Consider the following 22,041-nt stretch of genomic DNA (forward strand, 5'->3'; position numbering starts at 1 on the left):
AAATTTGTATGCATGCTCACAAAGGACATATATAAGTGAGGATGTTCACAGCCAAACTATTCTTAATAGGCAAGAAATGGAAACAATTAAAATGATAATTTTGATATATTAAAGAAGAATAAACTGCAAATACAATTATTAATACTATCGTTAAATTCTGAATTTCAAGACATATTAAATAAAACTGAGCCAAGTGCAAATTAATGAATAAGAAAACAAGAGAGGAAACAAGTATAACTTCACTCTATGCACACATTTGATTAAAGACAAAAACAAAACCAAATAATTATACTGACAAAACCTAAGATAAGACAAAATTAGTAATAATGCTAACACCTAAAAATAACAAATTAGGAGGTTAATAACAGTACAAAAGAAGATATAACAATACAAGATGGATTATTATTAATAGTCATAGGATTAGAAGTAAGGTACAACTGCCTTCTGCTAAATTTTAGAATCTCAGTAAAATATAACTTTTAAAGGGAATATATATGATAATATACATATAATTTTTTCTATCATTTGTCATGTTCAAGAATATATACTTCCCATGTTTGGAGATGCTTATAGCAGATAAATTGTAGAAAGCTTCTCAATTCATGTTATGATGTTATTATGCTAAGAAAAGCTTCATATCATAATGGAAAATATTATGAAATGGTTTTTCAAAAGATATATAGACCAAACATAGATGAAAAATCATAGACTATAGAATGCAACAAAATACTAAATGAATAATGCAACATGGATAAGTTGGTTTTATTTTAAGTATGTAATAATGATTTACAATTATAATATTTTTGTAAATCACCATATTAATAGATCAAATAAGGAAAATATAAGTTTATAAATTTTTAGAAAGAATTTAATAAAACATTATACCAAGGTTGATTTTTTAAAATAAAATCTCCATTAGTGAAACTACAGGCAATGACAAGATCTTGCCCTTGACACCACATGGTATAAGTATCTCAAATAGCAACTAATATCACACAGACTATAAAGCATTAAAGTCTTTCCAATTAAAAGACATAAACGAGGTCACCCAATATCACTACTATTTATATCACTATTCTAAAAATAAAAGCAATACAATAAAAAGGAAATAAACATAAATATTAAGAAGGAAGTGACAAAGTTTCATTATTAGTTTACCATGTTTATCTTCCTAGAAAATCTATTATTATAAATCAAAAAACTAACTGATACATGCATTTAGTAAGATGGTTATTATAAACATAGATATTTAAACTTTCTTCTCCAGTGTACTATAAATGTATAATTATTAACACATACAAATATATAAACTAAAATATAGTATCTAAAATGTTCAAAAATACAAATAAGTGTGAATAAAACTCAGAAAGAAAATACTAAACCTATACCTAAATTAAAACCACTGAAATACATAGAGACTAATTTTAAGAGATAAAATTAAGATCACATTTTCAGACGAAAAGATTTCAAATGTATAGATCTAACATTTTCTCTAATTAATATGTAAATATTTATTTCCAGGCAAAATCCTAAATGGATTCTCAGGAAGTATACATGACACTAAGAATACAATTTTAGGCATCAAATAAACCTAAATGAAAATTGAAGTCCAACATTCATTAAACATGTATATCTAGTAAAAAGAGAAAACAGTAATGTATGTAATTTTAAGAACAGTAAGCAGTTTGGGATAGTGTGCAGGGCGGTTTATTTTAATAGGATGAATAGTAAATAACTTTCTTTGTGGACAAATTTTGAGATGAAATCTGAAAAATGAGAAAAACCCAGACACGTGATGATGGGTAGGAACAGCATCTCAAAGAAAAGAGCACATTCAAAGGGACTAAGTTTGGTTAGAGCTGCTATATTTGAAGCAAAGATAAAAGGGCAATTTGGCTGATGTACAGAGAAAAAATGTAGAATAGGCAGAAACAAGATCCAGTAGGTCCCTTTAGGTAAAGATAGGCATTGTGTTCTAATTGTAAAGAGAAGTTCTTGAAGAGGACTGAAATATTACTTGCATTTGTTAAGCAGCTGTGGCAGCTTTAGCAAATGGACTTTAGTGGAAAGACAAGTAAACAGATTGGAAGCTTTTGCTGTTTTTCAAACCAGAGGTGTTATTAGCTTTTTTAGGGCAGAGTTTCTCATGGCAGTGAGAGGGAGTGTATTTTGCCACCTCAGAGGGACTTTTTTGGTTACCACATTGGGCAGGGTGTTGCAGTTGGTATCTAGTAGATAAAAGCCAGTCTGCTGCTACACACTGTACAATGCACAGGACAGAGCCCTGCACCAAACAAACAATTATCTGACTCAAAATATCAACAGTGTTGTGTTTGAAAATTCCCCATTTAGGGTGATAGGAATGGAAAGGAGAAAAGTGAAGAGACATACAATCATGCAAAAAAATATACTAAGTACCAAATTTTTAATAGTCTTTTGAAGGCTCCTCAGACTATTTTACCAGAAAGGATATAAATATGCAGATCGTTAGTTCACATAATTCTCATGAAATATATGTGATACTTTAAAAAAAAACAGTTATTGTAAAGAAGTTTTGGTTTTTATTTTATAAGAAGGGACAATCAGAAAAATATGTAGTCTTGATATGTCAATGATCCATGAAGACTAAACTTAAAAAAAAAAATCAAAAACAAAATATTTAAATATTTTATCAAAGCAGTTTACTAAATGCTATTTTTAAAACAATATTCACTCAAAAACTTTTTTTTCAAATAAAAAAGGAAAGTCTACTCACTTGCCATTCAATGCTGCCACACCAACTGTGCTTCGGGGAATTGACATACTAGCTACAAATGTCCACTGCTGACTCTGAGGATCCCACCTCTCCACTGTGTTCAGATAGCTCCAGCCATCATGGCCTCCAACGGCATAGATAGGTCCTTCTAGTACCGTCACACCTGAAACATGGGAGAAATGAAAACCGAATGGATTTATTCCACAGTGAGTTTCTAAAATCAAATTAGTAGTAAAAATTATGATGCCATTCAGAATAGGTTCTAGCAGTTAAGAAACAATTGCAACTCCCTCTTGTGAGAGCACTGGAATCACAGCTAACTGCTGAACAATCATTGACAGGAAGTCACTGGAACTCACCAAAAAAGATACCCTACATCCAAAGACAAAGGAAAAGCCACAATGAAATGGAAGGAGGGGTGCAATCACAATAAAATCAAATCCCATAATTCCTGGGTTGGTGACTCACAAACTGGAGAACAATTATACCACAGAAGTCCACCCACTGGAGTGAAGGTTCTGAGGCACACGTCAGGCTTCCCAACTTGGGAATCTGACAACAGGAGGAGTAATTCACAGAGAATCAGATTTTGAAAGCTAGCAGGATTTGACTGCAGGGCTTCGACAGTGCTAGGGGAAACAGAGACTCCACTCTTGGAGGGCACACACAAAGTATTGTGCACATCAGGACCCAGGAGGAAGGGGCAGTGACCCCATAGGAGACTGAAACAGACCTACCTCCTAGTGTTAGAGGGTCTCCTGCAGAGTCAGGGGGTGGCTGTGGCTCACCGTGGGGACAATGACACTGGCAGCAGAAGTTCTGGGAAGTATTCCTTGGTGTGAGCTCTACTGGAGTCCACCATTAACTCCGCCAAAAAGCCTGTAGGCACCAGTGCTGGGTTGCCCCAGGCCAAACAACCAACATGGAGGAAACTCAGCCCCACCCATTGGCAGACAAGTGTATTAAAGTTTTACTGAACTCTGCCTACCAGAGCAACACCCAACTCTACCCACCACCAGTCCCTCCTATCAGGAAGCTTGCACAAGCCTCTTAGATAGCCTCTTCCACCAGAGGGCAGACAGCAGAAGCAAGAAGAACTACAAACCTGCAGCCTGTGGAACAAAAACCACATTCACAGAAAGACAAAATGAAAAGGCAGAGGACTATGTATCAGATGAAGGAACAAGATAAAACCCCAGAAAAACAAATAAATGAAGTGGAGATAGGCAATGTTTCAGAAAAATAATTCAGAATAATGATAGTGAAGATGACCCAGGACCTCAGAAAAAGAATGGAGGCAAAGATCGAGAAGATGCAAGAAATGTTTAACAAAGACCTAGAAGAATTAAAGAACAAACAAACGGAGACAAACAATACAATAACTGAAATGAAAAATACACTAGAAGGAATCAATAGCAGAATAACTGAGGCAGAAGAACGGATAAGTGATCTGGAAGACAGAATGGTGGAATTCACTGCTGTGGAAGAGAATAAAGAAAAAAGAATGAAAACCAATGAAGACAGCCTAAGAGACCTCTGGGACAACATTAAATGCACCAACATTTGCATTATAGGGGTCCCAGAGGAGAAGAGAAAGAGAAAGGGTCAAAGGAAATATTTGAAGAGATTATAGTTGAAAACTTCCCTAACATAGGAAAGGAAATAGCCACGAAAGTCCAGGCTGGATAAACCCAAGGAGAAACACGCCAAGACACATAGTAATCAAATTGACAAAAATTAAAGACAAAGAAAAATTCTTAAAAGCAGCAAGGGAAAAATGACAAATAACATACAAGGGAACTCTCATAAAGTTAACAGCTGAATTCTTAGAAGAAACTCTACAAGCCAGAAGGGAGTGGCATGAAATATTTAAAGTGATGAAAGGGAAGAACCTACAACCAAGATTACTCTACGTGGCAAGGATCTCATTCAGATTCAATGGAGAAATCAAAAGCTTTAAGACAGCAAAAACTAAGAGAATTCAGCACCACCTGACCAGCTCTACAAAAAATGATGAAGGAACTTCTCCAAGTGAGAAACACAAGAGAAGAATAGGACCTACAAAAACAAACCCAAAACAATTAAGAAAATGGTAATGGGAACATGCATATCAATAATTACCTTAAATGTGAATGAAGTGAATGAATTAAATGCTCTAACCAAAAGAAACAGGCTTGTTGAATGGATACAAAAACAAGACCCATATATATGCTGTCTAAAAGAGACCGACTTCAGACCTAGGGACACATACAGACTGAAAGTGAGGGGATGGAAAAAGATATTCCATGCAATTGGAAATCAAAAGAAAGCTGGAATAGCAATATTCATATCAGATAAAATAGACTTTAAAATAAAGAATGTTACCAGAGACAAGGAAGGACACTACATAATGATCAATGGAGCAATTGAAGAAGAAGGTATAACAATTATAAATATATATGCATCCAACATAGGAGCACCTCAATGTATAAGGCAAATGCTAACAGCTATTAAAGAGGAAATTGACAGTAACACAATAATAGTGCGGGACTTTAAAACCTTCCTTTCACCAATGGACAGATCATCCTGTCAGAAAATTAACAAGGAAACACAAGCTTTAAATGACACAATAGACCAAATATATTTAATTGATATTTATAGAACATTCCAACTGAAAACAGCAGATTACACTTTCTTCTCAAGTGCACACGGAACCTTGTCCAGGATAGATCACATCTTGGGTCATAAATCAAGCCTCGGTAAATTTAAGAAAATTGAAATCATATCAAGCATCTTTTGCAACCACAATGTTATGAGATTAGAAATAAATTACAGGGGAAAAAAAGGAAAAAACCACAAACACATGGAGGCTAAACAATATGTTACTAAATAACCAAGAAATCACTGTAGAAATCAAAGACAAAATAAAAAAAAAATACCTAGAAATAAATGACAATGAGAATATGACTACCCAAAACCTATGGGATGCAGCAAAAGCAGTTTAAGAGGGATGTTTACAACAATATAATACTACCTCAAGAAACAAGAATAATCTCAAATAAACAATCTAACATTACACCTAAAGGAACTAGAGAAAGAACAAACAAAACCCAAAGTTAGTACAAAGAAAGAAATCATAAAGATCAGAGCAGAAATAAACGAAATAGAAATTAACAAAAAATAACAAAGATCAATAAAACTAAAAGCTGGTTCTTTGAGAAGATAAAAAAATTGATAAAACTTTAGCAGGACTCATCAAGAAAAAGAGGGAGAGGACTCAAATCAATAAAATTAGAAATGAAAAAGGAGAAGTTACAACGGACACCACAGAAATACAAAGCATCCTAAGAGACTACTACAAGCAACTCTATGCCAATAAAATGGGCAACCTGGAAGAAATGGACAAATTATTAGAAAGGTATAACTTTCCAAGACTGAACCAGGAAGAAATAGAAAATATGAACATACCAATCACAAGTAATGAAATTGAAACTGTGATTAAAAATCTTCCAACAAACAAAGTTCAGCACCAGATGGCTTCACAAGTGAATTCTATCAAATATTTAGAGGAAAGCTAACAACCATGTTTCTCAAACTCTTCCAAAATATTGCAGAGGAAAGAACACTCCCAAACTCATTCTACGAGGCCACCATCACCCTGATACAAAAACCAGACAAAGATACTACAAAAAGAAAATTACAGACCAATATCTCTGATGAATATAGATGCAAAAATCCTCAACAAAATAATAGCAGACAGAATCCAGCAGCACATTAAAAGGATCATACACCATGATCAAATGCGATTTATCCCAGGGATGCAAGGATTCTTCAGTATACACAAATCAATCAATGTGGTACACCATATTAACAAATTGAAGAATAAAAACCATATGATCATCTCAATAGGTGCAGAAAAAGCTTTTGACAAAATTGAACACCCATTTATGATAAAAACTCTCCAGAGATGGACAAAGAAGGAAACTACTTCAACAGAATAAAGGTCATATAAAACAAACCCACAGCAAACATCATTCTCAATGGTGAAAAACAAAAAGCATTTCCTCTAAGATGAGGAAAAGGACAAGGATACCCACTCTCGCCACTCTTATTCAACATAGTTTTGGAAGTCCTAGCCACGGCAATTAGAGAAGACAAAAAAATAAAAGGAATACAAATTGGAAAGGAAGTAAAACTGTCACTGTTTGCAGATGACATGATACTATACGTAGAGAATCCTAAAGATGCCACCAGAAAACTACTAGAGCTAATCAATGAATTTGGTAAAGTAGCAGGATACAAAATTAATGCACAGACATCTCTCACATTCCTATACACTAACAACTAAAGATCAGAAACAAATTAAGGAAACAGTCCCATTCATTCTTGCAACACAAAGAATAAAATACCTAGGAATAAACCTACCTAAGGAGGTAAAAGACCTGTACTCAGAAAACTATAAGACACTGATGAAAGAAATCAAAGATGACACAAACAGATGGAGAGATATACCATGTTCTTGGATTGGAAGAATCAATATTGTGAAAATGACTATACTATCCAAAGTAATCTACGGATTCAATGCAATTCCTATCAAATTACCAATGGCATTTTTTACAGAACTAGAACAAAATATCTTAAAATTTGTATGGAGACACAAAAGACCCCAAATAGCCAGGACAATCTTGAGGGAAAAAATTAGGATCTGGAGGAATCAGACTCCCTGACTTCAGACTATACTACAAAGCTACAGTAATCAAGACAATATGGTACTAGCACAAAAACAGAAATATAGATCAATGGAACAGGATAGAAAGCCCAGAGATAAACCCACGCACCTATGGTCAACTAGTCTATGACAAAGGAGGCAAGGATATCCAATGGAGAAAAGACAGACTCTTCAATAAGTGCTGCTGGGGAAACTGGACAGCTGCATGTAAAAGAAAGAAATTAGAACACTCCCTAACACCATACACAAAAGTAAACTCAAAATGGATTAAAGACCTAAATGTAAGAGTGGACACTATAAATCTCTTAGAGGAAAACACAGGAAGAACACTCTTTGACAAAAATCACAGCAAGATCTTTTTTGACCCACCTCCTAGAGTAATGGAAATAAAATTTAAAAGCTTTTGCACAGCAAAAGAAACTATAAACAAAATGAAAATACAACCCTCAGAAGGGGAGAAAATATTTGCAAACAAATCAATGGAAAAAGGGTTAATCTCCAAAATATATAAACAGCTCATGCAGCTCAATATTAAAAAACAAACAACCCAATCAAAAAATGGGCAGAAGGCCTAAATAGACATTGTTCCAAGGAAGATATACAGATGGCCAAGAGGCACATGAAAATCTGCTCAACATCACTAATTATTAGAGAAATGCAAATCAAACCTACAATGAGGTATTATCTCACACCATTTAGAATGGGCATCATCAGAAAATCTACAAACAACAAATGCTGTAGAGGGTGTGGGGAAAAGGGGACCCTCTTGCACTGTTGGTGGGAATGTATATTGATACAGCCACTGTGGAGAATAATGTGCAGGTTCCTTAAAATACTAAAAATAGAATGATCATATGACCCAGCAATCCCACTACTGGACATATATCCAGAGAAAACCATAATTCAAAAAGACACGTGCACCCCAATGTTCATTTCAGCACTATTTACAATAGCCAAGGCATGAAACATCCTAAATGCCCATCGACATACAAATGGGTAAAGAAGATGTGGTACATATATAGAATAGAATATTACTCAGCCATAAAAAGGAATGAAATTGTGTCATTTGTAGAGACGTGGGTGGCCCTAGAGACTGTCATACAGAGTTAAGTAAGTCAGAAAGAGAAAAATAAATATTGTATTTTAAAGCATATATGTGAAATCTAGAAAAATGGTACAGATGAACTGGTTTGCAAGGCAGAAATAGAAACGCAGATGTAGAGAACAAATGTATGGATACATTTGGAGGAAGGGGGACATTGTGTTGGTGTTGGGATGAAATGGGAGATTGGGATTGACATATATATACTAATATGTATAAAATAGATAACTAATAAGAACCTGCTGTTTAAAAGGAATAAATAAAATAAAATTCAAAAAAAAAAAAGAGAAACAATTGCAATGAGGTAGAAACTCTTCACTATTAATTGAATTTTTTCATTCAAGTGAAAAAAATGGAATCCAACTAAATATTATGACCTAAGTGCTTTATGAAAGATAATACATTTGCTTATTTATGACCATGTGAAGAAGCAAAATCTAAAAATCAGAGGTGATGCATCTTGTTCCTCTCCTTTTGAAGATTGTTTCTACACTGTTGTTTAAAGTACTTTATTGCTTTAAGCAATGCTGCATTAAGCAACGTAACATTATCAGTTTGAATTTGAGGTTAGGGTTCTCTGTGTTTGGCTCCCCATCACTTCATAATAAACTTATCTAAAGCTTAGAAAAATATGATGCCTCTTATTTTATAAACTGAAATCATTAAACACTAGCAATTAAATTAATTATGAGTCATCAGTGGGACAATATATACAACTTTTATATACTGTTTTCCCAGTCAATTCAGTTCTTCATTAGATGGGTTTTCTTATATCTTAAACAACTGCTAAATATTTACATATTATGTTAATAATGACTGAAGTGATCTCATTCAGTCTCATTCAGTGTAGGAAAATTCTAGTGAATTTTCCCCAAAGTTCAAAATCTAATGTCAGATTATTAAGAACTCTGAAGCATCTGTGATTTTATCCTATTTGATGGCTGACAAGGTAAACTGCCACAAATGTATGTATATTGAGAGAAGACACAAGACTCCTGAGTCAAAGAGGAAAGGTAGTTATTACTCACAGCAACAACAATAGTCAGAGAATCACCAATTTTTTTGACTGGTTCTCCAAGCCCCAATTCCCACAGGGTGATTCCAAGAGGGCTTTAACATTTCCTTCAGCTTGACCATACTTTAGACAGGATTCTCCTGCCTCTAGAGTCCTGACCTCACTTTCCTTAGAGAATTTACTTTGAACAATTTGTAATTGAAAATTATAATTTCTCTGTCCCTTTGAGATGTAAGTCTAAGAAACCTCTTGCCAGTGTTACAGCCACAGAATCTTTTTTCTCAAGGACCTGGGAATATAATCTTCAAGAAAGATAGCATCCCTATCTCCCAGTTTCTGTGGGCTTAACTTAACTTCATCTGACACCTTGCTTCAAGTTGTAAGTCTACCTCTTGTCTGGAAGGTAGAAAGTTTACTTTACCTTTAGATAAGGTCAATTAACAAACATAGATTGCCTATGATTCCTCCACTCACTCCAGGTCTCAAAAGCTCTCCCACCTTTGTTTTAGTGGAGGTGAATTTAGCCTCAATCCTGGCCTCTCTTCCTTCTTGCAATAACCTTGAATAAAGTCTTCCTTGTCTGTTTAAGTTTGTCTAACACAATTTTTGCTTTGACAAGCATCAGGTGGAACCTGTACATGCAGTAGGTTGTAAGTAAAGTTGAAGTTGAAAGTTGTAAGTTGAAAGTAAATTAATTTATAATTGGCAATAAACTTACATGCCCATTACTCCAGAAGGAGACATTATCTTCATGCTTTTGAGTATGCCTGCCTTTCTCTTTGGAGATAGGAACTATCTTTATCTTGCTAGTATTTCTTATAATAATTTGGGGGAGGGGCAGTCACTGCTTTGGTCAAAAGCTGTGAGAAATATGAAAGATCCATGGAGAATTATGTCTCAACACTGATGTGAAAGTAAAATGATGCTTTTTAATTCATTCATTCAACTGCTATTTATTGAATGTCTATTATGTGTCAGGAATTTTTCTTAGCACCAAAGACACAGTGCCAAGAACACATAGGTGAACAAGACAAAGTCCCTACCCTCACTGAGCTTATATATATTAGTCAATGAATATTTAACTAAAATGGAATAAGTACATTACTCACAAAAGACCTTACTTAGAGTGTTTCCGATATCAATTCCAAATCAATACAAGAAGAAAGAACAAAGGAGACAGAGAGGAAATGGCCAGATAGGTTGGAGGGATTTCCAGAAACTTCTGATATCTGGAAACTAAGCGTGAAGAGTGATTCCAGGTGGGTGGGTCAATTACTTACTTGCATATTTCTGGCCAACTACAAATTTCTATTGGATCTGGAGAGACAAAAGTTACTGTTGACTTTGAAAGTGGGTTCTGGACCAGTACTGTACAAGTTTTAATCCATTCTGGTAACTACTTATTCTGTTATGTACTCTAAAATATATTTGATTTGTGACTTATTTTAAAATTTTTTGAGGTTATTTGATTTCATAAAAATCTTTTACTCATAAAGTATAACATATACAAAATACAAAATTTATAAGATATTTTTTCGCACGAACAACACCACATATCCATCATCTACATTGTTTCCATACCAGAACACCAACTTCCAGTCACTAACCTCCCTTAAAAGGTAATAATTTTTCTGATTTCTTTCTTCCTATAGTAAGTTTTTCCCCCCTCTTTTAAATTTACAAATTAACACATTTAATATATTCTTTTTTGTGTGTCAAAGACTGAAAGTTCATGTCCCCTCAAAATTCACATGTTGAAATCCTAACCCCCAATGTGAGGTATTAAGAGGTGGGCCCTTTGGTAAGGGTGATGAGGTCATGAGGGAGAGGCCCTCATCAATGGAATTAGTGCCCTTCTGAGAGAGACCCCTGAGAGCTCCCTCACTCCTTCTGCCATGTGAGGACACAGTTAGAAGATGGCTGTCTGTGAACCAGGAGCAGGCTCTCACCAGATACAGAATCTGCCAGCACCTTGATCTTGGATTTCCCAACCTCCAGACTGTGAGAAATAAATTTCTGTTGTTTTTGCTCAGTCTATGGCATTCTGTTATAGCAGCTCAAACTTAGACATTGTGTCTTCCTCCTTTCAAGTTATGTCTATGACATTGATTCAGGTTGTTAGGTGAGGCAATCATTTATTATTTTCCATTGCATATACTATTACATTGTATGAATAAGCAACTTTTATAGGTCCATTTCATTTCTGATAGAAATTAGTATTGTCTCTAATTTTGATATCTTGCTTCTCAGGTCCTGGCTGCCTTAGTTTATCTGTGATGTCTTCAAGAATTTGATTTATGTATTTTATTCATCTTTCACAGTTGTACATGGCTAGAAAGCTTACACAGACACTAGATACTCCTTCAAGGCCAGAAGTTAAATTTGTATGTTTAAGACTTCTAACTTTATTTTTAGTGCACAAATTTAATAAAATAATATAATCAAATGTATTAATCTGTCATTAATATTTTGGCCTTGGTTTATACATGTGTGTTTAAGATTTTCCTCAAGCTCTACCACTTACACAGGTAAATTTCTTAATCTCTCTATATTGCAATTTTTTCATCTCTAAAGTGAGAATAGTTATAATAATGATTTTATTGTGTTGTGGTAGGGATTATATGCATTAATGTATATAAAGCACTTAGAACAGAATCTGATACATTATTGCCATTCAACTTTTGTAAGCTATTGTAATTGCTATTATTATCCTCATATTCAAGTCTTAGGAAGATATAAAAAGGAAACTTATAGAAAAGGATATATAAAAGTCCTGTAAGCATATATGTTTGATATAAGTGGTAATCAGAATAATCAGGATATAAAAATAAAACATGTTTGAGAGTAAGTTTTTGGCAACCATACTTTAATTTTTTTTAATGTAAAAGTGTTTCAATATCAAGCACTGTTAAGAATATTGGGAACTTATATTTTTATCATGAAATTGTCATTTAGGAATACCACTTTGGAGGGAAATTTAACAATACTTAGTGAAAGTTTTATGATCTAGCTTTTACAAAAATTTGAAATATTTTATAATTTAACATTATGATTATGAGAGAAAACAAAATACAGTAATTGAGGTACAAGAACTAGTAAATATTTCTTACAATAAGTCAAGAAAGATTTAGATAAGCAATTAATCTATTAACTTTCTCTAAAAAAATATTAGAACGTTTCCATATCTGCTGCTGGAGATAAAATAGAGCTTACATTCTCATGTGGAATATAGAAAATAGGAACACAGACATAATTGAATGATTTTATATATTAATATTCTTTAAGTAATCAAGGTATTTTGGGTGAGAATATCAGGGCCAGGGGCAGGAAAAAAGGCAGAAGAGTGTTGGCAGCTCTGCCATTGGAGTGTAATTGCCTGGGCTCAAATCTCAGTCTATTTCTACCAGCTATGTGACACTGGAAAAAAAAAATACCTTAAGTTTCTTGTATCTCAGTACCCTCGTTCCCCAGGAGTACCTACCTCAATTATTTGCGGTGCTCAGCAAATAACAAGTTCTTAATAATTTTAGTTGTAATATAAATAAGATGGGCACTATGGTCTCCCTTAGTATAAGTCATTAAAGCTGAGACGTTAAGAACTGCAAGCAGGATGACGGAGTAGTTGTAAGATGTATCATCAGCCTCAAAACTTAAATTCATATCCCAAACGTCTCTACTTATAACTTAACAGTTGAGCAAGTACTGTATACCCAGAATTGTGTGATTTTTCCCTTGCAGAAGGATCTTATTAAGCAGAGTGAATAATTAGGCCAGAATAATTGCAAAATGATACTTTCAATTTCTTCTTTATGTTTACTAAAAAATATCTTTGCAAATGCAGTAAAACAAGATTAACAATGCAAAAATATTTTTCAGTAACAATATTAAACCTGCATTAAGAAAATAATAATCTAATAGAAGCAATGGAAATATTTAATGCTATTTTTTGTGTCTCAAGCTAAATAATTGCATGATTACTTCTTAAAAAAAAATTAAAATATCTTTTTGATGTTTACTGTTACCAAAATGTTCTTTTTCCATACATATAATAATTTATATATGTTAAACTCTAGCTCTTGCACATATTATTCCTTTTGAAAATTCTGCAGTAAAATATTAGAATTTTTATGTAATTTTTCTTCAAGATAGTTCAATGAAAGTAGAAAACCATTCCTAATTTTCAAGTAAGATAGCACAGTTAAAGTTGAACATTATCCATGTGGGTTTTAGAGCACAAATAAATACAATGGACATTAAGGCCTTTGAATATAGAGAGTAATCATGGGAATGGTCATTTGTACAGGTCATTCCCCCAAATATTTTTACTTAAAAGCAAAATTTATTGCTTACATAATTTACCCCAAAATATTTGTTTTACTATTTCTGTATTAATATAATCAGAATCATAATTTGTTCTCCTGAGAAAATTATCCTTTTTCTCTATCCTCATTAATATTATCCATTCAAAATATTGCTAAATCTAAACTCTCAGTCCTTCTGATTTATAGAGAATGCATGTTGTAATTATGCAAAATAATGAAATCATGGAACTAATTTTTAGTATTGCTTTACTGTTTACATATTTACCATTAATTACATAATTTAAAAAGCACAAGCCTGTGAAATATGAGATTTCCTTTTGCCTAGGTAGAGAATATTTACTTTTAAATGAATATTAATGCATTTAAATTTTTTTGACTTAATCATTATGTTGAATAAATTACTATAATATTGCTAATTATTACGCTATGGAAGTCACAAAATATATCGAAATCATCAATGGCTTCACAATATGCATATGACCTTCTGGACATAACTTATTTTTGATTTTCTTTTCTAAACCATTTTTTTAAAGTCATCATCAAAGAAATAGTAGCACCTAGTATATATTTATAACTAATGATTAGGATGGCATTTCCACTGCTATCAAATAGTTTTACTTCAGAAGCAATGAATCACCAAGTAATAGTTCATAAAAATGAATATTTTACAGTTGTTCTGTGCAAAAAACTAAACAAAAATAACTTGCATAATGGTAATGGGGAAATAGATAAGTAAAATTATATATGTTTTATACACATTACTCCATAAAAATTTCCCAAAGATATTAAATACATCTCTCTCTCTCTCTCTCTCTCTATATATATATATATACACATATATACGTAGATTTTTGCAATCCTACAAAATCATATATATATAGAGAGAGATGTATATCAAATACATCTTTCTCTCTCTAGAGAGAGAGAGAGAGAGGAGAAAGACCTTGTGAAAATTTCCCCAATATTATAAATGTATATAATATACAATATATACAATACCTTCTATATAAATCTCTCTCTATATATATAATTATGATGTAAAATATAAATGGATTAATACAAATATGTTTTTAACATGTTGACCACAGGTAGAACAAAATGGAATAATTTACTAGGGATATTTTTCATGCAATCCTACAAAATCACTTAAGCTTAAAATATTTTTTTTTTTTTCTTGATCTGCAAACAAAGAGAAAAAGCATAATTTCTACTGGTGTATTTCACTCTTTCCTTGACTGAGATAGTGATTGTCAGTCTTGGCTGCCCATTAAAATTATTCAGGAAATTTTGAAAAAATACCAGTGTCTGAATTAGAGAGACTCATTTAATTGTTCTGAGCTGAGGGCTAAACACAGATATGTTTAAAAATTTCCGTTCAGTGATTTTTATGTGCAGTCAAGGTTGAGAATGACTGCCACAGTAGAACATGGCAATTGTACTAGAACAATGACAGAATGCCCCCCACCAATAATATGCCAACCTTGCAAGTCTCCAAGATCTTTCATTCATGTCCTGTGTATGTGTGTGTTATATGTAAGTGTATGAAACTGAAGTTGCCGTAGACTTTTAGCAGTCAGCTAACATCACTTTTATTATTACACAACTTCCATTCTATGGATTCATTCATCATCTACCCAGCTTTCCAATAACTATGGTATACCTTCTGTAAGACATATCCTCACAGAGTGTACAGTGGGTGGGGAAGGGGGAGTTGTACATCAAACGGGCACTACCTTAGTACTTGTCTACATGATGAAAGGAATGGCTCTTGTCTAAAGTGAACAAGTGATGACTGAGCTAAGATAGATCTAGGAGAAGATTAGGATTCATTGGGGGTGAGGAATTCTTGGCAGTGTAAAGACCTTGCATCAGGAAGAAGCAGAGTTTGTCTGAGGAGATGCAAGAAAGTCAATGCGACAAGAAAACTGGAAATTAAGGGACAGGCAGTATGGAGTACAATAAGGCTGAAGAGCTAAAGTATCACACAGTATGGGGCTCTGTGTGCCAGCAAGAATATATATATTTTTAATCCTAAAAGCAATGTGAAGCTAACAAAATGTTTAAAGCAGAGATGTGATGCAATTCTATTTTTTTTTAGACGTCATACTGGATGTGGTATGGAGAAATGAGAATGGATGAGTCCATGCCAATAGAGTGTGTGAGAGATGATGGTGTCTTATACTGATGTGGCAGAAGTTGATATAAGAAAAAAGGAAAGAGTCAGGAAATACTTTCAAATACAGAGGATGTATTTATAAATCTCTTTCCTTATACCCTTCCTTCAATCATTCTATCAACACATTCTGTCTATTAAAAAATACATGCGAGCTACGTGACTTTGGAAACGTTACTTAGTCTCTTGTGCTTCAGTTTACTGAACTGTACAATTGAGCTAGTTATGGTACCTAACACATAGGGCTGCTTCAAGGAATGAATGAAATAATATACTCAAAGCACTTAGAAAAACATCTGGCGCACCTTTAACATTGCATAAGTATTCAATATGATGAGGATTATTAACAATACAATAAGACTCTCGGTCTTCTAATCAAATTTCAGCCTCTAGTGTCATTTCAGGGAATATGGAAAAAGTCTTATGAAGGAATCAGTTAAAGATTTAAATATACTCTAATGTGACACATTGCCTCTATTTCTGAGGTCTCCATTTTGTTTGATTCGTTTAGGCAATTTAAATTACTGGTACAAAATCTTCCACAAAAATTGTCCTCTCTAAATATTTTGCTAAATGAATATATGTTTTGTCTTATGAAAAGCCCAAGAATGATTTCATGCAATGCTTAGTCATTGTTTTAAAAAATGTTGTACAGTAGTCCACCCTTATCTATAGTTTCACTTTCTGTGTTTTTAGTTACCTGTAGTCAACCATGGTCTAAAAATATTAAATGGACAATTCCAGAAATAAACCATTCCTAAGTTTTAAATTGTGTGTCATTTTGAGTAGCATGATAAAATCTTATGCTGTCCCACTCTGTCCTTCCTGGGGTCCCCAGTGATCAACACGGCCTGCTTCTGACATCCAGCCATCAACGTCCTCATGACTCGATGATCCAGGATCACCCAAAGCAGATGATCCGCCTTCTGATGTATGGTCAGAAGGTCAGTAGTAGCCTAACACTATGTCACAACGCATACATCATTCACCTCGCTTCATCTCATCACAGAGGCATTTCATCGTCTCACATCATCACAAGAAGAAGAAGGGTGAGTACAATTAGATATTTTGAGAGAAAGAGACAGACCATATTCTCATAACTTATTACAATATGTTGTTCTGATTGTTCTATTTTACTGTTTGTTATTGCTGTTAATCTCTTATTGTGCCTAATTTAGAAATTGAACTTTATCATAGGTATTTATGTATAGGAAAAAACATAGTATGTATAGGGTTTGGTACTACTCAGAGTTTCAGGCTCCAGTGGGGGTCTTGGAGAATATCCCCTGTGGATAAGGGGGGACTACTGTATACATGTAAAAACATTGCAATTGTAATAGATTTTGAAGTGTTACTTTTCTAAATGCCAGCTTTCCTGTAGCTACTTATTACTGACTTTTAAAGCAAAAATTACAATTAAGGTAAAACAGAAAAGTACTGCAGAGATTATGGGTTGTAATTGGGTGATCAGAGAAGATATCACAGAAGATGAGGCAAGTGAACTAGGATGTAAAGGTTGACTAGAATATTGACAAACACCAATGCAAGACAACATAAGTGAAGGGAATTACTTGAGCAAAACAGAAACAAAATACAGGCTAAGTATGAAAAAGAGTGAATACTTACTTTTATTAGTTGTTGTATCAACTATAAAAATATGCCACTCATAAATGACTATTGCCTGTCTGTATCCACCATGGAACTTGCGCCAAGTTCACACTTCTTACTGACCACTCTCAGACAGTGACTGAACATGGGGAGGGTACTGATGCTGACCCATTCTTGCAGCACATGGGGCTCCCTGAACTGGTGATTTACCTCTAGGATTCCCTATGGGCCTGGCCAAATTTTACAAACTGAATCTACCACTAACATATTCATAAATTATTCAAATCAGTAAGCTGCAATAATTAGTGTTTCATCCATGTGACATGTATCCTATCTTTCATTACATTTCTTATATTGTACTTTATACTGTAAAAGGTCTTCCCCTAAGGTAGCACATCAAAAATTTTACCCATCATTCAAATCTCCATCCAAGTCTCCAGAGATAAAATTTTCTCTTACTTACCAAGTTGCAAAGAATGAAACCATGATTTGACAATTTTTTAATAAGTCTTGTATTTCTTTCTAGATAGTATTAAAGTAATTTAGGATTTGTATCTAAGAAACTGCACTCTCTGTGAAAGTAAGTTTTTTTTCTGATTAATTATTGGATCTTACAAAGCACCTACAACAGTGATATGGATCTAATGGACACTCAATAAATGGTTGTTCACTAGAGGCATGAGAGGATAAACCATGGAGGAATAAACAAAGAAGGAAATAATTGATTAATTAGGTAAACTAAAGCCTAGACTAACAAATTAATCTTCAGTGGTTTGAAATGCAGTATATGACGTTTTGGAATCCCTAGTGGTGTAGAAATGGTTGTGCAGTAGTGTGAAAGAAAATTAAAAGATAAAGCTTTAAGAAAATTTCCTCTTTGAGAAAATTATACTGATTCTTGATTATATTTAATTTTTAAGATATAGCATAGGGTTGAATTAATATTAACTATTTAAGCTGTGAAGAGTAAAGGAAAATATTCTATCCTTATAACTGAGAAATGTTTATTTTTCCTCATATTTCAGATAGAGCAAACTGACTTTTTAATTATCAGAGGGAAGGAGTAATTTCCACATTGTAAAATCAAAGAAGTAGTAGGAATATAAATTTTTCCAAGTCAACATATTTTGAATTACACTTGAATCATAGGATTTTTCCCGGGTCATTTTTACAAAGTTTTTTTAAAACTAAAGAATTATTTTTCATTTTCTAAGAAAACTTTCTACCAGAACAATAGATGAAAAGAAAATTGTGCTGCTATCTTGACTAAAACAAGTGCCTAAATGTTTAAAGGAGATATTCTATCAAGTATAAAGTCAAAACTAACACAACATTGTAAAGCAATTATACTCCAATAAAGATGTTAAAAAAATAAAAATGAAAAACAACTACTTGTACCATGTTAAAAAAAAAAAAAAAAGACTAACATATCAAGTGATTTACAGCCATGAAACAGACTTCAGGGCTAATATTTTTTTCTACTTGCTCTCTCTTAGAGATTAATTTTCCCCACATTTGAGCACAGTATATGTTTTTGTAACACTTTGGCCTTGAAGTGATATGAATAAAAACCTAGTAATTATTAAAAACTTCATTAGTTAAGACTCTGTTTATATTTTGTTAATTATTAATTAGTTCTTGTTTGAACTTCGATTTCCTGAGTTTCTTCTAGGTTCTACTGACTGAAAGAAAAATATATATACTTGAACTTCAGGTGTATATAGAAATTGAACTAGTGTATGTTTTATCTTCACAGGGAGCTTTTTTTTTTTTTTTTTAATGGGTCTATTAATGATTTTCTGCAATCGATAATACTGTCTTCCATTCACTTAACCAAGTTCTATTATGAGCTAGCAATATTTTAGGCAGTTGTAGGCAGTTAAATAAAAATGAATACGACACAGTTTCATACTAGAAGCTAACGGACTATGTATGATAATTAAATAAGTGTGAACCACGGCTTTAGGTGATATAATAAAACCACTATGTACCAGGAATGCAGAGGAGAGAACAACTAGCTTTGCAAAGGGTGGTAAGAGAAGAATTTACATAGAAAATGACATTAGACCCAAAAATTATGAGAGGAATAAGAATTCTCTAGTCAGGAAACAGAGGAAGGGTCAGTCTGGGTGGAGGCAACATCTTGTGCAAAGTAGGCTGTAAAACAGCTTTGTGTGTTTCCAGCTTGTTAAGACATTTAGTGTGATAAATCTCAAGGTGTAGTAGTGGAGGGAAGTAGCAGAGTTTAAGATAGCATTAGGTAAAAGATAAATATTGATGAACTGTGAATGTCATGTTAAAGAGTTTGTTTTTTCAAGTCAGGTAAATAGACAATCAAATTTGTGTTTCAGAAAGTTAACTTTGTTATTAGGGGGAATTAATTGAAGGGGAGAGACTAAGGTAATTAACATCTCTCTTGTACAACAGAACAACACATGAGAACTAATTATTTTATTTCTTACTAGTGGATCCTAACCTAAGTTTGTTGTTTATGTATTACAAGTGTGTATGGCATAAACAAATGTAAAACAATTACATAATCTTCAGAGTGTTCTTTGGGAAGCTGTGATTGGCTTATCTCACCACTGTAAAATCTGGTGTTCAGAACAATGCTATCAGCTGCTGTTTATGCATTCTGGCTTTACCAACCTGTTCCTCTCTGCATCAAGACTCCTCTGCTAATCCATACTGTCTGCAGATTAATCTCCTCTATGTCCTCTTCTACGTTTTGCAGACTCTTGCTCTGTGTTGCATGTTTGGTCATTCCAGCCTGCTCTCTCTGTGTAAGCTATTATCTAATTTTGTATGCCTTTAGCAACTTTCAAAGATAAGGGAAAGCAAACAAGCAAAAAGGCACTCCTTACACTTCGGTATCATAATACTGGCAACATTTTTTATCCATGGTCTTCAAAATTGTCTTAAGCAATGAGAATTAACTGCCTCAATTTACCTTTAATGAACCACTTATCTTTACCTTTACATCTCAAATCTTTTACGGAGATGCAGACAGGTTAATATACTTTCTACAAATTTCTAGATGTAAGGACCAAGGATAGAGATCCCACTATAGACTTTTCGTCTAAAGGCCCTTGTCTGTCATTTCATGCTTACTTATATACTAGCAGCAACTGACCTTTGTTAGCACAGATTCACGCTAGCTGCTTGTAGTCAAAAACAGGTATAAAATCTAAAATGAGAACGAGATATACTTTCTTTGCCAAGAGGGACTACCAGTGAAGGGATTTGAGTACATAACTTTAGATCTTAGGGTTTCCTAAATGCTGAGATTGAGGGATTGTATATTATAAAATAATTTTGAGTGCATTCTATTTAACAACAATAATGTTGTAACATGTTTCTTTTACTCTTTGACGAAATGATCACAATAGGGAAACATGTAAATCAAAATGTGGAGATATCACTTCAAAACAGCAAATTTCGCTAAGCTATTTTTCTGATTTATATCCTTTTCAACATTGCAAAATTTATAAATGAATGTGTAAAGTATATAAAATAATTGCATTAAGACAAGTTTCCCAGGAATCCATCATTTTCTTGTGATGGACCTGTAGAGTTTTTAGCTGATACTAGAAAATGCCAATTTAAGAGGCAGAAGAGAAAAGCATGTTGATTTGCTAATCCCAGTCCTGCTATACCTATGCATCTGTATTTAATTAAATGGAAACAAATGAAAATAAATATAAATAAAATAAGCAACTGTAGAAGTTGAAAATGACTGCTCACAAGTTCCTAAAATGTCTTATCTTGTTGGTCCCTCTTTTATTCATTCTGGCATGACACATATCTTTCCATTAAAAAGTCTTAGGAATTTACCCATTGCCTGGGAAAACAGTTCTCCTCTGTATTTGCAAGGGATTGGTTGCAACACTGCCCCTTCTCATACCAAAACCAGAGGATGCTCAAGTTCCTTATATAAAATGGCATAGTATTTGCATATAACCTACGCACATCATCCCATATACTTTAAATCATCTCTAGATTGCTTCTGATACCTAATACAATGTAAATGCTATGTAAATAGTTGTAAATATGATGTAAATGCTATGTAAATAGTTGCCTGCTCACACAAATTCAAGTTTTGCTTTTTGGAATTTTCTGGAATTCTTTTCACATATTTTTCAATCCTTGGTTGGTTGAATCTGCTGATGCAGAACCTGTGGATATGGAGGGCCCAATGTAGCTGATTGACATGAAGGTGTTTTCCAAGCCATAACCTGAGCAGAATATTAATAAAAAGTCACTGTTACAGCATGGAATTAGATGCAAAAAGTTTTGAGTATCTTTGTAAAAGTAAGTCAATTGCTTCATCTCTTTGAGGTCTTGTTTTCTAATCTGTA

At 33.5% G+C, this 22,041-nt stretch overlaps 1 protein-coding gene across 2 annotated transcripts in view; it reads right to left on the reverse strand.

Annotated features, from left to right (window-relative positions):
• The window catches only part of KLHL1 (kelch like family member 1), a 418,372-nt gene that overhangs the window by 40,280 nt on the left and 356,051 nt on the right, over positions 1-22,041 (reverse strand). For both annotated transcript variants that reach the window (XM_059902586.1, XM_059902585.1), the window contains one exon: positions 2,756-2,918. In XM_059902586.1, coding sequence (XP_059758569.1) covers positions 2,756-2,918 — 163 coding nt within the window. The remainder of the gene's footprint in view (positions 1-2,755; positions 2,919-22,041) is intronic.

Source organism: Balaenoptera ricei, chromosome 18 (genome assembly GCF_028023285.1).
Source record: "Balaenoptera ricei isolate mBalRic1 chromosome 18, mBalRic1.hap2, whole genome shotgun sequence".
NCBI classification, from domain to species: domain Eukaryota; kingdom Metazoa; phylum Chordata; class Mammalia; order Artiodactyla; family Balaenopteridae; genus Balaenoptera; species Balaenoptera ricei.